At 38.9% G+C, this 18,294-nt stretch overlaps 1 protein-coding gene across 1 annotated transcript in view; it reads left to right on the top strand.

Annotated features, from left to right (window-relative positions):
• Nucleotides 1-18,068, top strand: part of atrn (attractin) — a 446,230-nt gene extending 428,162 nt beyond the window's left edge. Inside the window, exons 28-29 of the mRNA XM_034159382.1 lie at nucleotides 3,165-3,279; nucleotides 17,841-18,068. Of these exons, the coding sequence (XP_034015273.1) occupies nucleotides 3,165-3,279; nucleotides 17,841-17,965 (240 nt within the window). The 3' untranslated portion in view covers nucleotides 17,966-18,068. The remainder of the gene's footprint in view (nucleotides 1-3,164; nucleotides 3,280-17,840) is intronic.
• Nucleotides 18,069-18,294: the final 226 nt, after the last annotated feature.

The following is an 18,294-nucleotide window of genomic DNA, read 5'->3' as shown; positions in this document are numbered from 1 at the left end:
GATGGCAGAATACTGAAGGACTTCCTTTATGGTGAACTAACATCAGAAAAATGTACACAGGGATGGCCACAGAAACGCTACAAAGACATATGCAAGTGTGACCTGATGGCGACAAACAACAATAGATGTACTTGGGAAAGCTCAGCAAAAGATTAGAAAAACTGGTCAAGAAATACAAAACAGCCTACAAAAATGGCCTGCAAAGTTTAGAAAATCAGTTGCAACACCAAGCGATCACCAACTCCAGTCATCTGAGCAGTGACAGAGGGATTGCTACTCCTGACTGGCACTCTCAAGACAAGCAAGACAAGAAACCCTTCTAGAGCCAATGTTCGGCATTAATTCAGAACACCAGGACATCTACTTCTGTATCCAAACATTGGAACCCACCCTCTGAGAATCCGTTCATCCCCTTTTTAATTAAAGCTGGTTAACCCCCCCCCCAATTCAATTAATTTTGTGACCCCAACACATTGTAAAAGCAAAAAATGAGTTTTCACAGGGCTTTTCCTCATCGCCTCCACATCTTACTTATTACGTCGTCATCTGTGTGTGCTGGTCTTTCCCTACTTTGTTAAATGAACAAGGTGACTCATAATTTTTGTTTTGCATGGGGAATGATTTTTTTTTTTTAGTCATTAATTTTTTTACCCATGGATGCAGTTTTTTTTTTTATCAGTAGTAGTCGCATGACAGTGACATATGTTTGAGAGTTTGCAGTTAAAGTTGCACACAGGGTGGAGTGAATTTGTCTGTCTGTCAATAAATGGGTGACTTATTTGTGATTGTGAGTCATTTTATTGAATTATATGGAGGGGTGGGCGTTCCGATGAAGGTAATATTGGCCGCACACTCATGCATCTTCCCACCCACTCTTCAGGCAGAATTTTGCATATCTGGGTGTTCTGACATATGGATATGGTATACATACATATATGTACATACACGGTCATACATTACTTGTACTCACAATCATACAACATAAGAAGACATCATGCCCTTTAGGGATGACAAACCGATTAAGATGATCAGAATATGATCCAATCAAGGCAATTTTTGATTGGTTGGCATGGTATAAATTGAATATCACCAATACATTGTTCCTTCTGTCTGTCTTCACTTCATAAGCACAGTGACAGCACTTCAAGCATGCAGTGCTTGATCTAAACTAGAGAAGAACTCAACAAGTGGCTGAAGTGTAACAGACAAGCCTGAGGGACTAACGTGCTCAAAACAGAGTGACTGACTAACCAGAAAATAAAGGATGAAGACTAAACTAGAACAGAACTCAGTAAGTGGCTGAAGAGTAACAAATAACTCAAAACTTAACATGATCACACAAAATGACAAATAAAAAGCAGGAGACTAAACTAGAACAGAACTCAGTAAGTGGCTGAAGAGTAACAAATAATTCAAAAATTAACATGATCACACAAAATGACAAATAAAAAGCAGGAGACTAAACTAGAACAGAACTCAGTAAGTGGCTGAAGAGTAACAAATAACTCAAAACTTAACATGATCACACAAAATGACAAATAAAAAGCAGGAGACTAAACTAGAACAGAACTTAACGCGGCGGAAGAATAACAGATAACAAAACCAAGACTAAAGTGTAAGAAACAGAAAATAAACACTTGGGGCCGAACAGAAGGACAAAGAGAGGGAAAGAAATGAAGACTGGGGGCAAAACCAGATTCTGGGCCAGTCCAGGGCCAAAGCATGACAATCTCATCTGTTTGTTTGTTTTTTTTTCCCTCCTGCTAACAGGCACTGTACAGGCACATAGCCAGATGGTTATGGAGGTACCCCTTACAGTAAACGTACACTTTTGAAGGCATATTTTAAAGACATTTTTGCATATAATAGTAATGATGAGAATTAATGTATTTTTAACAACTAAAATGTCATGAAATCAGTATTACGTTGTGTTCTAAGTAAGCGCATATATATATATATATATATATATATATATATATATATATATATATATATATATATATATATATATAATGTACTTGTGCAAGTATATCTAGGAAAAGGCAAGTATTGGATTGGGACTGGTAAAAGACTCAAACTCTCAGATCAGGATCGAATGATTAAAATTAAAAAAACCCATCTGAGTGGAACATCCCTTATTTGTTAGATCATACATATATGGAGATAGGTGTTGTGAACGGCTGGACACAGCCCACTGAGGAACACCTGGAGGGATCCACATCTTTGTGCCACCTCCCAGCTGTCTGTGTAACAGCTGCTGTGTCCCACTGGTATAAAAGGTAAGCCTGAGAGAGATGGAACAGACAATAAATGTGTAAAATGGGTCAGAGCCTGAATATTATTACTGCCCCATGCCTGTCAAACAGTGATGAATTTGTGTGTGAAAAGGTAAAAAGCACGTCTACACTCACACTGTTGGTGCAGGCGCACTCTGCGTTTCAGCGTGAGGAGTCTATTTCTGTGGGTGTCACACTCCGATGGTGTTGCCACTTCGGGCGTTAAGCTCAACTCTCCAGAGTATAAAGACCAGCGTGGGAAGGGATTGAACTTGTATGTCAGGACTGTGTGAAACCATGCCATGGCCCACTTTTCTGTCCAGCTCAGTCTTTCAGAAATACTCGCAGAGAGGAAGGCAGCCATCTGTATGCAGGCGAGGTGTGGGCGTTCTCTATCCATGTCCTCTGTCCAGGTAAAGCCATGAATATTGTAAGCGGCGAGCAGCTGCTGATCCGGCCCGTGTTTACAGGGAGAAACTGATCCCCACATATGGATGAGCTGCTGATGAACACGAGATAATGGTAATAGACAGTCAGGTGTGCCAGGATGCCTGCGGCGGCAGACGTCAGCACACAGCACGCTGCCACTAAATTAGCCAGATGTGGTCAATGCAGCACACTTGTGCCGTTGTGCAGTGGGGGATTTTGAGATTTGGGATCCAGTTTGTGACCTCAGATGATCCTATGTATTGCAATATGGGCTATCCAACCCTCCATCCCCCTTCCCCTTTTTTATTTTTTTTTTGACAGTTGCAGTTCACGTTGCTGTCCAACATGAAAAGAACAGGAACAGCAAAGCTGCCTTCATCCAGTCTTTGACAATATTGTGTGTACACAGGCTTGTGATGTGTCTAATGCCCTTCCTTGTTTTTTCTTTTCTTTTTACAGTCCGTCCCAAAGCCCATTGCCCTCGAGCCTTGCTTTGGCAACAAAGCCGCTGTGCTGTCAATTTTTGTTCGATTACCCAGAGGCACTGGCGGTATTCCTCCTCCAGGACAGTCTGGTAAGATGCGGACAGAGTCCTTTACATTTTTTTTCTTCCTGTCTTCTGTTGGTTTAGATTGTGTTGGGAAAATTCTTTTTTTTTTTTTTTTTTTTTAACATTTTGGACTTTGTTTTCTGTTTGATTTCTTGTTTATTCTACTCCTCTTCCTTCCTCTGGTGGATCAGGGCATGCTCTTAAATCGGACACCAGCTTCAGTCCACCATCTGCAACTTGTCTCACATTTTTAATATAGAAAACACACAATTCATGGTTTCAAATATATAATTTGTCTTTTTAACAAAATGAATTTTGAATAAGTTCATTCTTGCTCCTTCAAGCAGTAAGAGGAAAAATGTATGACCCTATAATCTTCACATTGCCATTTGCCACTGAAAATTTGCAAGTATACAGGACTGTGCAAAGGTTTTAGGTACATTTAATGTTTCTAAAACATTCACAAATAATGAGTTGCTAAATATTTTATATTTAAATACATATCAATAAGAAAAAAATGGGTGTCCAAGATTCACTACAAAAAGTTTTTTTTCCAATGGTCTGCCAAAGGTCAGGTGGTATTAAAAATAATTTTATTTGTTTATTTTTTACTGAATGACCATCATTAACTGTGTTTTCATGTACTGGGCAGTACAGGTATGTTTTAAATTAAGTTTATGATTTGATAATTGATTGGTTTCTTCAAGCTGAAAACAGAAAACAAAATTTAACTAGAAGCACTCGGAGAGTGCAAACCTCCGCCAAGGCCTCAGTGACGTCACATGGAATACCCTTTGGCAAAGAGACTTATTCCACGTTGTTTCACACATCTACTGTCATGCTTCAGATTCAGTGGTTAACCCTCTGGGTTCCAAGGGCATTTTTTGGACAGTTCACTCGTCTGACATAAATGTTTTATTATTGCTGTTAACAGCTCTCCCTGTATCCCACAATCAAGTTTTATGTCTCTTTTTTCAGGACAGCCTGTACTTTCAAAATATATATGCTATAGTTGTGTTTTATAAGTGTAATAAAGGTTTACAATCAGAAATAAGAAAGGAAAAAGTAAAGCAGAAAATTTCCACATACATTTGTTCAAAACACACAGCAAACTATAATAAACTAGTAACACATCACTCCTAAAAACAATCTTTGGTGTGTCACGTGAGGTGAATCTGCCCTACGATTTGACTTTGGAAAACCATGTGATGGTGAACCAATTCCGATTGGACACTCACATTGCTCACGTCATCACACAGCTTCTATGAGGAGTACAAAGATGGTGGACGGTGGCTTGAAAGTCTGCAGAGTTAAATGTCAGCAAAAAAGAGTTTCTATCTCATATCATTAAAAAGTTACTTGTAATTTATTAAAGCTTGGTCTCAGCCGTCGTATACGACGACGTCGGCCCCAGAGGGTTAAACCCTTAGATCATCAGCAAATGTATTTATAAACAGAAACTGCATGAATTACACAAGTTTTTATTTTTTTTTAATTTTCTGATAAGTTTATTCAGTGAGGAGAAACAAATGCTAAATTATTGTTGTGTCGTAACTTAATTTTTGTTCAGCCTTTGTGACCTGTCTTCATGAAGTTAGATGCAAAAATGTTGAAATTGGCCCTATCCTGCAATGATAAAGAATCCTTAAAAAAAAAAAACTGGATCCGGATCATGTTCCGGATCATTACCAACATTGAATGATTTAATGACAAGATACACCCCTGGCAAAAATTTCATTGAAATCCATTGAGGATTTTGTTTGAGTAATCCTGCTAACAAACCAACCAACCAACAAACAAACGGACGCGACTGAAAACATTACCTCCTTGGCGGAGGTAATAACTGGTATGACAGATCATAAACAACATACTTGACATAAATGACATGTCATTGTCTGCATTGTTCTCATGACATTATGTCATTAATAATCTCATGGTCTATTGACCCCAAAAAATGGCTCTTCAGAAGAAAAACTCCCCTATTTATAATATGCAGTTATATATGTCAAACAACCCTGAAATATAATCAGCTCATCTTCTCCCCAGGGTGTACCTGTGGTACAGGTATCAAGTGTAAGTAACAAGAATTGAATTGTTGACTTCAGAAGAATGTGACCATACAGACAGACATAAGTATGTTCATGTGTCAAAAATACTTTGCAACGTCATGGATCACTCTTCCTCTGAAGTGTCGAAACTGTGAAATGTCTTGAAGACCTACAAGAAGTCCAGTTGCTGTAAACGTTTTGATATATTTAATGAGAGAGATGATATTCATAATGTGTGTGATAGTGTTGACACAGATATGGTGATTATATTTGTTTATGGTAATTACATCTGATTTTCAAGCGCTGTAATTCAATCTAAACTCAATGGTGCTTGAAATATGGTGGGACATTTAGCAATTCAAGTGCCTCTTTTTTATCGTAATTTTTAATTTACCCTTAATTTAACCAGGTTAGTCCCATTAAGATCAAGATCTCTTTTGCAAGGGAGACCTGGACAATTATAAAGTTCCCAATTCACCTAACATGCATGTCAAATGTGAAGAAAGTCTTGAAAAATTTAACAGGTTCTCTCTGGGTCAAAGCCCCACCCCCCTCCAGGTTTCATTAAAATCAACTAACCAACCAGTGGGGATGGGATGGCATTGGGGATGGGGGGGGGGGGGGGGGGGGGGGGAGAGAAAATAAATAGTAGTGTCCTTTCGAATATTTTGCTACACAACCCCTAGCTGTGCTAATATTTCCAGATTTATCTTCTCTGTAGAGAAAGTTTGATTTTTGTTTGAGGGAAAAATTATATATCAGTATTGATTCATCTCGGGAAAAGAGCAGTCATAGTGTAGCTCTGGTTCAAGATGTGCTGTGTGCACAGTAACAATTTAAATAATACGACTAAATAAATAAATAAATAAATAACATTAATAATAAATAACATATAATAAATAAATAACACTAAATGATAAATAAATCAATGAATCATAATAAATAAGCTAATAAATCATTCTTCTACGTGTGTCTAATTCATATAAACAGCTTTAGGTACATATGTAATACATCACAATGCAAAAATTAATTTGTAATTTCTACTAAATGATTGCAAATAGAAGTGAATCTTGTTATGACCGATGGTAAATGGCCTGTGTTTAGATAACACTTTTCCATCTGAAACAGATGCTTAGTGCTCTTTACAATGATGCCTCACATTCAGACATTCATGCACACACACACTTGCATAGTGATGTCAGCGTACTCCCATGCAAGGTACTCAGCTGCACACCAGGACTAAATTGGGGATTAAGGACTTTGGCCAAGCATGCTTAATGATGGTTTATTTGTTTTGGTTTAGTTTTTTTTTTTTTTTTTTTTGGTCTGTCAGACTTGAACTGAGGATCCTCTGGTCCTAAGCCCACCATTATAACATTTGATCATCAGAGATGAAAAACTTAATTTCCATGATTTTGATTTTTATATGAACAGGCGTCGAGTGGTTGGTGATCATACATGTGAAACTGAGGCGATGAGCCGTGTTGACTTTGGGCTCTCATTTTTCTGTTTTCGTCTTCTTTTGCACTGCAGCCTGTTTGTCGCTTTCTCATCTTGTTTTGTCTGCTGCTGAGAACAAAGCTGCAGCTTTTCCCTTGCTTTTCCACTCTTTAACTTTCTCTTTTTTCCTGCATTTCTGTCCTGTTTCTTGTTTGTTTGTTTTAGTTTTTTCTTCCCTTCTTGTCTGCGAGGTCTGCAGTCGGCTGGCTGCTGTTACTTTTAGAATGGAGGCTGGCTTTCATCTGTTGCTCCGTTTCCTGCTTTTGTTCATTTAATTCAGATGGTCTGTTCAGATCTAACGCTGAGCTTCTCACTTTCTTCTGTTTCTTTAACTGTCTTCCTTCAGCAACACCAACAAGATCCCACCTCAAAGTTTCCTCTGTACTCTTCTCTATTACAGCCTATTTTTCCTCCGTATTTGCAGTCCCCAGACCACCAGCATGCCCTGGGCCCTTATTAATTACCACATAGTCCTTTTTGTCATAACTGAAAACTCTTTGGAGCTTTTCTGCTGGTAGCTTCTGTTGAGCCCACGCTAGCTGTGTTCTGACATCCTTCACATGCCCCGGAGGTTCTCTTGTATAATGTTTTTAGCTGGTTTGCCATCCAGACATTTTTTTTAATGAATTCTCAGCCTCGTGTCTGCTGGTGGCATCTGTTAACAGTTTAGCTCCTTTAAAAATGACTGGCCCAAACAGCCAAGAGGAGGTCAGTGTTTTCGATTATCTGTGATTAGTATCTAAGCCTCATTTGGGAGTTTTGAACCATCTTCAGATTAAGAGCTAAGGTAATGGTTGCAGGATGCTACACTGAGGGCTCTCAGTCTCCTGATTTTACAACATGTGATTTCTGCCTCTTGGGGTTTTTGTTTGCTATGTGTATTTAATTGAGGTAAACACATCCGTCATTGGAGGTAAATGGAGTTTATTGGAATTTCATGGCTCAGAGGCTAGTAATAAATGTTAATGAAGTGTGGTATAAGTTAATGATTGCCTCAGTACTGTGTCTGTGATCTCATCGCCTTCTTCCCTGTGTGTGTGTGTGTGTGTGTGTGTGTGTGTGTGTGTGTGTGTGTGTGTGTGTGTGTGTGTGTGTGTGTGTGGTGTGTGCGTGCGCGCATGTACAGAAGCAGTTCTAGCTGCTATAATGCCGTGAGCGAACACCCCCTTTAGTGCTCCCCCCCACACACGCGCGCGCACACACACACACACACACACACACACACACACACACACACACACACACACACACACACACACACACACACACACACACACACACACACACACACACACACACACACACACACACACACACACTTATCGTCTTTACCACCCCCACCCCTTGCTCTTCTTGCCATAATGTTTATATCTAATGCTCGTTTTTTTCAGTTGGACTTGAAACTATTGTCCTATGTATAAGCATAGCAAGCAACATCCATAATATCTAGGTGTGGGATTCTCTAGGGACTTCAAAATTCCATTCAATTATGATTCACTGCAATTTGATTATAACGCAATTACAGTGGTCAACAATTTTTTTTTTTCTTGCACTGACTATGAGAACTGATTTAGGGTAATTTTGGGGTGCTGAATCAGAATCTGAGCTCAGCTTTCCTCTATCACATCATGTTGTTTTGCAGTCTGTATGTTCCGTGTTGATGGATTACGCAAAAGTTGCTCATTCACTCATAAGTTTGACGCCACTAATCATGCACAAAAGCAGCTTCAAAGCATAGTTTTTAAACCAGGTTTGTGAAATATGAACAAGAGCTGTAATTTTGTTTATGGCACAGAAGAGGTGTGCGAGACTGCAGCTTTTGCTTCAATGCTTGATATGTTTTCATATCTCAAAAATGTGATGTGATTGGCAAAAACAAACACCAGATTTGGATTCAGTGCTCCAGAATGACCCAAAATCTGTTGAAAAACTCCGTGCAAGAAAAATGTTTTTCCCCACTGTGATTTCCCAGTTCTTTTTAAAGCAAAGTGTTTGTGATGATCCATAATAAATTTACTTCCACTACAATCTGTAACAGCTCAGCCATATTTGCACTTGTGTGGTTCTCATTCTCTGGTTCTAAATTCTAAAACCCAAGGTGGTGACTCCATTTTGGACTATTACCCCATCAGTCATTTAAAATGTGAAATGTTTATGTGCACCTCATAGCAATGCAAGGGCATGTACACAGGTCCTGTGGTGCACAAATGCACTTTCTGCTTGTGCCAGAATAATTAAAACAGGAAACACGCATTGTGATAATGGAAAAAATTTGTTGCACTGCTGATATTCTGACTCTTAAAACTGCAGAAAACATCGCATTTGACACCTGTTTATTTTCAGTTAGAACATCCCTTGGTTTCTCTCCCCATTGCTACACAGTGTTTTGCTGGGAGCAGTCAGTGGTTTCTCCCTCTGTGTTAAGTTCTGTGTCTTCCTGTGCTTCAGTAACACTTACTCCACCATCATTTTATTCTGTTACTCACCTTTCCTTGTTCTTTCATGTTTTCTGTTTCTTCATCATCATCTGTTGTGAATCATGGGGTTATGTGGTTAATTTCGTTTTCACTAATTGGTCACACCTGAGGATGCTTATTTTTGACACCTGTCACTCTGGCAGCATTTAAGGCTCTCTTCTCCTGTTTTCTGTTGCTATGTGGTACATTTTTCACTTCATTCCAACCATTATTTCTGGGGTCTATGTTGTGTTTTTGTGCCTTCATTGTGTTTTTACATCTGCCAAGAATGTAAAAAAAAAAAAAAAAAAAAAATTGGCATTTATTTATTTATTTGTCTGTCTGTCTGTTAGCAAGGTTACATAAAAATACTGCACGGGTTTTGACAAAATTTTCGTCACAGATAGATATTAGGCCAAAGAAGACTCCATTAAATTTAAACTCCTATATACTGTATTCTACAATGGGCTATGCCCATTTTTCTACCTTTGCATTTTTATGCTAAATTGCATCAAATGTAAAACCTACTTTTCCAACTTTCATTTTGGGTGTATCATGAGTGTCATCTGCACCACAACCTCCACATACATTCAATGGACACTCACATCTTATTAAATTATTAAGTCCAACAAACATGAAACATGTTCCAGTGACACAGACAAATGACAAAACGTTGCCTGCCGAATTTCATAGTCATCAGTCACAAGTTGATGCCACAAGTCAGGAGGTACACAATAAGTTCTGCAGAGTAAAATTTACTCTGCTGGGATAACATTTGGTCCCAGTCCAAATAGAGTTAAATGTACTCTGAGAGTGCAAAAGCAACTCTATCACAGTGTAAAATCAACTCTTATCGGAGTAGAAACACTTGATTTGACGGTAGAGCTGATTTCACTCTATAATAGTGTATTTTACTCTATTTTGACTGTGACCAAATGTTATCCCAGCAGCATCTCAGCAGAATTTACTGTGTAATAATCGAGAAAACAAAAAAACTCTTGCACACTGCCTCACTTGGAACACAAAGATGAATTTAATCAAGCAACCTTTTGGCCAATGGGCATCATCAGGCAAATAATTTCTGTGAATGAAAAACCATCTTAAATAGGGTGTGGCTGGTTACGTCACAGGATAAAAACCCTTTTTACACATAAAACTCATGCAATAATGTATACAAAATAGATATATACCTATATATCACACTGAAGAGTATTATATTTATATATGTAAAAGACATGATATATATACAGTGAGGAAAATAAGTAATTGAACACCCTGTGATTTTGCAAGTTCTCCCACTTAGAAATCATGGAGGGGTCTGAAATTTTTATCTTAGGTGCATGTCCACGGTGAGAGACATAATCTAAAAAAAAAAAAAAAAAAAAAAAAATCCGGAAATCACAATGTATGATTTATTTATTTTTTTTAAATAATTTATTTGTATGTTACTGCTGCAAATAAGTATTTGAACACCTGTGAAAATCAATGTTAATATTTGGTACAGTGGCCTTTGTTTGCAATTACAGAGGTCAAACGTTTCCTTTAGTTTTTCACCAGGTTTTCACACACTGCAGCAGCGATTTTGGTCCACTCCTCCATACAGATCTTCTATAGATCTTTCAGGTTTGGAGTTTCAGCTCCCACCAAAGATTTTCTATTGAGTTCAGGTCTGGAGACTGGCCAGGCCACTCCAGGACCTTGAAATGCTTCTTACGGAGCCCCTCCTTGGTTGCCCTGGCTGTGTATTTGGGGTCATTGTCATGCCAGAAGACCCAGCCATGACTCATCTTCAATGCTCTTACTGAGGGAAGGAGGTTGTTTGCCAAAATCTTGCAATACATGACCCCATCCATCCTCCCTGCAATACGGTGCAGTCATCCTGTCCCCTTTGCAGAAGAACACCACCAGAGTATGATGTTTCCACCCCCAATTTCCAAAAAGCTCTATTCTGGTCTCATCTGACCACATGACCTTCTCCCATGCCTCCTCTGGATCATCCAGATGGTCACTGGTGAACTTCAAACGGGCCTCGACATGTTCTGGCTTGAGCAGGGGGACCTTGCTGCCCTGCAGGATTTTAAACCATGACAGCATCATGTGTCACTAATGTGATCTTTGTGACTGTCGTCCCAGCTCTCTTCAGGTCATTGACCAGGTTCTCCTGTGTAGTTCTGAGCTTTCTCAGAATCATCCTTACCCCACAAAGTGAGATCTTGCATGGAATCCCAGACCGAGGGAGATTGACAGTCATCTTGTGTTTCTTCCACTTTCTAATAAATAATCAGTTGTCTTCTACCAAGCTGCTTGCCTGTTGTCCTGTAGTCCATCCCAGCCTTGTGCAGGTCTACAGTTTTGTCCCTGGTGTCCTTAGACAGCTCTTTGGTCTTGGCTATGGTGGACAGGTTGGAGTGTGGTTGATTGAGTGTGTGAACAGGTGTCATTTATACAGGTAACAAGTTCAAACAGGTGCAATTAATACAGGTAAAGAGTGCAGAATAAGAGGGCTTCTTAAAGAACAGTTAACAGGGCTGTGTGAGCCAGAATTCTTGCTGGTTGGTAGGTGTTCATATACTTATTTGCAGCAGTAACATACAAATAAATTATTAAAAAAAATCATACATTGTGATCTCTGTTTTTTTTTTTTAAGATTATGTCTCTCACAGTGGACATGCACCTAAGATGAAAATTTCAGACCCCTCCATAATTTCTAAGTGGGAGAACTTGCAAAACCGCAGGGTGTTCAAATACTTATTTTCCTCACTATATATATATATATATATATATATATATATATATGACAGCACAATATATGTACACATGTACACACATCAAGCGACCTGCCTCAATATAAACATACCTATAAATAAACTTAGGCAGAGGAAATCAATCAATCAATCAATCAATTTTTTTATATAGCGCCACATCACAACAAACAGTTGCCCCAAGGCACTTTATATTGTAAGGCAAGGCCATACAATAATTATGTAAAACCCCAACGGTCAAAACGACCCCCTGTGAGCAAGCACTTGGCTACAGTGGGAAGGAAAAACTCCCTTTTAAGAGGAAGAAACCTCCAGCAGAACCAGGCTCAGGGAGGGGCAGTCTTCTGCTGGGACTGGTTGGGGCTGAGGGAGAGAACCAGGAAAAAGACATGCTGTGGAGGGGAGCAGAGATCGATCACTAATGATTAAATGCAGAGTGGTGCATACAGAGCAAAAAGAGAAAGAAACAGTGCATCATAGGAACCCCCCCAGCAGTCTACGTCTATAGCAGCATAACTAAGGGATGGTTCAGGGTCACCTGATCCAGCCCTAACTATAAGCTTTAGCAAAAAGGAAAGTTTTAAGCCTAATCTTAAAAGTAGAGAGGGTGTCTGTCTCCCTGATCTGAATTGGGAGCTGGTTCCACAGGAGAGGAGCCTGAAAGCTGAAGGCTCTGCCTCCCATTCTACTCTTACAAACCCTAGGAACTACAAGTAAGCCTGCAGTCTGAGAGCGAAGCGCTCTATTGGGGTGATATGGTACTACGAGGTCCCTAAGATAAGATGGGACCTGATTATTCAAAACCTTATAAGTAAGAAGAAGAATTTTAAATTCTATTCTAGAATTAACAGGAAGCCAATGAAGAGAGGCCAATATGGGTGAGATATGCTCTCTCCTTCTAGTCCCCGTCAGTACTCTAGCTGCAGCATTTTGAATTAACTGAAGGCTTTTTAGGGAACTTTTAGGACAACCTGATAATAATGAATTACAATAGTCCAGCCTAGAGGAAATAAATGCATGAATTAGTTTTTCAGCATCACTCTGAGACAAGACCTTTCTGATTTTAGAGATATTGCGTAAATGCAAAAAAGCAGTCCTACATATTTGTTTAATATGCGCTTTGAATGACATATCCTGATCAAAAATGACTCCAAGATTTCTCACAGTATTACTAGAGGTCAGGGTAATGCCATCCAGAGTAAGGATCTGGTTAGACACCATGTTTCTAAGATTTGTGGGGCCAAGTACAATAACTTCAGTTTTATCTGAGTTTAAAAGCAGGAAATTAGAGGTCATCCATGTCTTTATGTCTGTAAGACAATCCTGCAGTTTAGCTAATTGGTGTGTGTCCTCTGGCTTCATGGATAGATAAAGCTGGGTATCATCTGCGTAACAATGAAAATTTAAGCAATACCGTCTAATAATACTGCCTAAGGGAAGCATGTATAAAGTGAATAAAATTGGTCCTAGCACAGAACCTTGTGGAACTCCATAATTAACTTTAGTCTGTGAAGAAGATTCCCCATTTACATGAACAAATTGTAATCTATTAGACAAATATGATTCAAACCACCGCAGCGCAGTGCCTTTAATACCTATGGCATGCTCTAATCTCTAATAAAATTTTATGGTCAACAGTATCAAAAGCAGCACTGAGGTCTAACAGAACAAGCACAGAGATGAGTCCACTGTCCGAGGCCATAAGAAGATCATTTGTAACCTTCACTAATGCTGTTTCTGTACTATGATGAATTCTAAAACCTGACTGAAACTCTTCAAATAGACCATTCCTCTGCAGATGATCAGTTAGCTGTTTTACAACTACCCTTTCAAGAATTTTTGAGAGAAAAGGAAGGTTGGAGATTGGCCTATAATTAGCTAAGATAGCTGGGTCAAGTGATGGCTTTTTAAGTAATGGTTTAATTACTGCCACCTTAAAAGCCTGTGGTACATAGCCAACTAACAAAGATAGATTGATCATATTTAAGATCGAAGCATTAAATAATGGTAGGGCTTCCTTGAGCAGCCTGGTAGGAATGGGGTCTAATAAACATGTTGATGGTTTGGATGAAGTAACTAATGAAAATAACTCAGACAGAACAATCTGAGAGAAAGAGTCTAACCAAATACCGGCATCACTGAAAGCAGCCAAAGATAACGATACGTCTTTGGGATGGTTATGAGTAATTTTTTCTCTAATAGTTAAAATTTTGTTAGCAAAGAAAGTCATGAAGTCATTACTAGTTAAAGTTAATGGAATACTCAGCTCAATAGAGCTCTGACTCTTTGTCAGCCTGGCTACAGTGCTGAAAAGAAACCTGGGGTTGTTCTTATTTTCTTCAATTAGTGATGAGTAGAAAGATGTCCTAGCTTTACGGAGGGCTTTTTTATAGAGCAACAGACTCTTTTTCCAGGCTAAGTGAAAATCTTCTAAATTAGTGAGACGCCATTTCCTCTCCAACTTACGGGTTATCTGCTTTAAGCTACGAGTTTGTGAGTTATACCATGGAGTCAGGCACTTCTGATTTAAAGCTCTCTTTTTTAGAGGAGCTACAGCATCCAAAGTTGTCTTCAATGAGGATGTAAAACTATTGACGAGATACTCTATCTCACTTACAGAGTTTAGGTAGCTACTCTGCACTGTGTTGGTATATGGCATTAGAGAACATAAAGAAGGAATCATATCCTTAAACCTAGTTACAGCGCTTTCTGAAAGACTTCTAGTGTAATGAAACTTATTCCCCACTGCTGGGTAGTCCATCAGAGTAAATGTAAATGTTATTAAGAAATGATCAGACAGAAGGGAGTTTTCAGGGAATACTGTTAAGTCTTCTATTTCCATACCATAAGTCAGAACAAGATCTAAGATATGATTAAAGTGGTGGGTGGACTCATTTACTTTTTGAGCAAAGCCAATAGAGTCTAATAATAGATTAAATGCAGTGTTGAGGCTGTCATTCTCCGCATCTGTGTGGATGTTAAAATCGCCCACTATAATTATCTTATCTGAGCTAAGCACTAAGTCAGACAAAAGGTCTGAAAATTCACAGAGAAACTCACAATAACGACCAGGTGGACGATAGATAATAACAAATAAAACTGGTTTTTGGGACTTCCAATTTGGATGGACAAGACTAAGAGTCAAGCTTTCAAATGAATTAAAGCTCTGTCTGGGTTTTTGATTAATTAATAAGCTGGAATGGAAGATTGCTGCTAATCCTCCGCCCCGGCCCGTGCTACGAGCATTCTGACAGTTAGTGTGACTCGGGGGTGTTGACTCATTTAAACTAACATATTCATCCTGCTGTAACCAGGTTTCTGTAAGGCAGAATAAATCAATATGTTGATCAATTATTATATCATTTACCAACAGGGACTTAGAAGAGAGAGACCTAATGTTTAATAGACCACATTTAACTGTTTTATTCTGTGGTGCAGTTGAAGGTGCTATATTATTTTTTGGAGCATGTACTATAGTTCTATAATAAATAAATGTCATAGAAAGATGTTTAGAATCAGTTCATCATTAAGTCCCTTAGGTGCCAATGTTTATAATGTTTCAATCCAGTAGGCCTCTTTTTTTCAAAAAGTTTCATGGTCTACCCCTCTAAAGGGAGGAGGGACCTGTTCGGTGCCACAAAAGCGAAGATGTGATGTAACTTGCGCATCCACACGTGATCTGTTACGCTGTCCTTGTGGTTTAGCATATGTGGGCAAGACTATAAAACATTAAAACAAAGAATAAGTGAACACAAAAGCTCAATCTGCAGAAATGACAGGGGTTATCTATTATCTGTTATTTATCTATTATTGTTATCTATTATTTATTTCAATGATTTCTGCGTCCTGACCCGCAGAGCCACGTGAGCGCCTCACATGATGGACCCAGAAAATGTAACAAAATGTATTTATTTATTTATTTTTTAATCTTTAATATTGAAATGTGCCTCAGATGTGGGCACCAATAATATATGTAGAGATTTAATTATTAATAGTCTTTTTTTAATATTAACAGTTAATGCTTTTTATGCCTCACATGGAAGCACCCGACTATACTACAAACTGAAGTATTAATAATTATGGGGCCACATAGGCACAACATATATGGTAACAATTGAGATAATAATAAATAGAAATTAAGATAATATTTAATTAAATATGAAATTTAATTAAAACTTGAACAGGGCACCACCTGCTTAATTTTCATACGAGCAGGATGTCAGCTTAAACAACGTTAATATTAATCAGTCTTTGATCTGAAAGTCATAAGTTCCTAATACGATTTTCCTAATACGATATTGATCAAAACTCTGTTTAAACTGAAGACAATAAAACCACTGGCATACTATTTACACATTTATTCATATTTATACATGGATAAACAGGTGACTGACATTTTGAGAATATAACTGATTTATAGTTTTATTACAGAGGCAGACTGTTGATCATGATACGTTAAAACATAAAGTAGTGAAAGAACAAAGTTTAAGGATTTACAGAGAATAAATCTGATTGAAATTTAATGAATGAATTTGGGTTCACCAATCATTATTATTATTAAGAAAGTTACCAAATGAATATGTATAGCCACTTTGCAACAATTGACAACCTTAGGAACCTTGGTGGCGTCACTTAGCTGGGATCTGGTCCAGACCAATTCCTTAATGGGCCTGTGCGGCTTTCATTGTTTGTGTCAGGGTTGAACCCAGGTGACTACAGACTGCAAGTCCAGCTCATTTTGCCGGCAGGGCTAAACGTGATTCGGTGAGTCCATTGGTTGGTTCAGAGTGACCCACAAATGAAGGTTTTAGGTGTTTGCGCTCTAAAGATACTGTGGTGGTTTCAAAAACTTGTGGAAGACCAAATTTAAGTATTTGTAAAAATTTAGAAAATGTTCAAGGCGTGATAAGAAGAGGTGTAAAGTTACAGAAAAGGAAAACAGTCCTTTGGCAAATCCGCTCATAATTACAAAAACTTGGCGAGGAAGTTGTCTAACAGAAGGCAGAAAACTTGACTCTGGGCTTTAAAGGTATTACACTGGTGCCTTGGACAACAAAATTTATGAAACATTGAACAAAAGAACAAAGAAACCACGTGGTGGAACTTTAGCAAGTCCAAAAACAAAGGGCCACATGCAGCCCACAGGAGGCTGTCCGACAGCCACCAAAACAACAACAACAACAACAACAAAAAAAAAAAAATTCAGAAGTGTTTGTGTTCTTCCCAGTTGGGCTTCCAGGGGAGCTCTGGTCCTGTTCCAGTGTTGGTCCCTTGTGTCTGGTTATGAACCAAGTTTGCTTTGCTGATAAGGTTTGACTAAGTAATGCTTTCAGGATCACTTTGGAGATGTGAGACTCTAAATTGGTCCTGAGGTGGTAGAACATTTATATTTCCTGGCCTAGAATATCTATATCTGTCTGTAGACAGGTTTATTACACCTGTCCGATAACTCACGCTGACTTGAGTTTAACCCATTCTGGTTTTCAGAAAAATATAACCATGTTGTTGGCAAGTGATCAATCACTCTTGCGAAATGGTGAGGTCTCACAGGAATTCCACAGGAAGCCTCCCCTGTGAAGTTGTAAGATCAGATCAAGTAACAACAGTCCTTTGGTTTACAACATTCCACCTTTGGAAGATTTTGAAAGACAGTTCTCTGAAAACAGAGAACATTAATGTATTTTGATTTTGTGACTATTAGTTTGAAGTCAGCTTCATTACATATATGTTACCTCTCCATTTATTATTATTATTATTATTTTTTAAGCTCCATGTGTTTGCATATCATTTGCCTCATAGATGATTTATATTTTTTCCAGGTTTGGCCGTGGCCAGTGCCCTGGTTGACGTCTCACAACAGATGTGCATTTGCTACAAAGAGAAGTCTGGAGGCCTGAGGAACCGCAAACAGCAGCCCACAGCACAGCCATCCACCTGTATCTGACCACACCCACTTTCCTCCACCACGCCGATGCTTTCCCATCAGCCACCCGCCTTCAAAGACGTCTGCCACTTTTACTTTGGCAGGGAGAGGTGCATGCTGGGACATAGGACTGGGGCAGCTGGGGAGGGGTCAAGTCATCCGGTAGACTAAACCCTGAACAGGTTTCCCCTCACTATCCTACAGGGATTTTGTCCCCTCAAAACTGATTGACAGAATCCTGGCACAGGAAGGGGGCATGGATGAGGGAAAGACCCCAACCCTTTCTTCAAAAACAGACATTTTACATTTGTCCGGCTCCGCCTTGTTAGATTTGAGACGGCCACGGCTTG

Source organism: Thalassophryne amazonica, chromosome 19 (assembly GCF_902500255.1).
Source record: "Thalassophryne amazonica chromosome 19, fThaAma1.1, whole genome shotgun sequence".
Classification (NCBI taxonomy): Eukaryota; Metazoa; Chordata; class Actinopteri; order Batrachoidiformes; family Batrachoididae; genus Thalassophryne; species Thalassophryne amazonica.
Note: the sequence above shows the minus strand (reverse complement) of the source record. Positions and strands in the feature narration are given on the sequence as shown.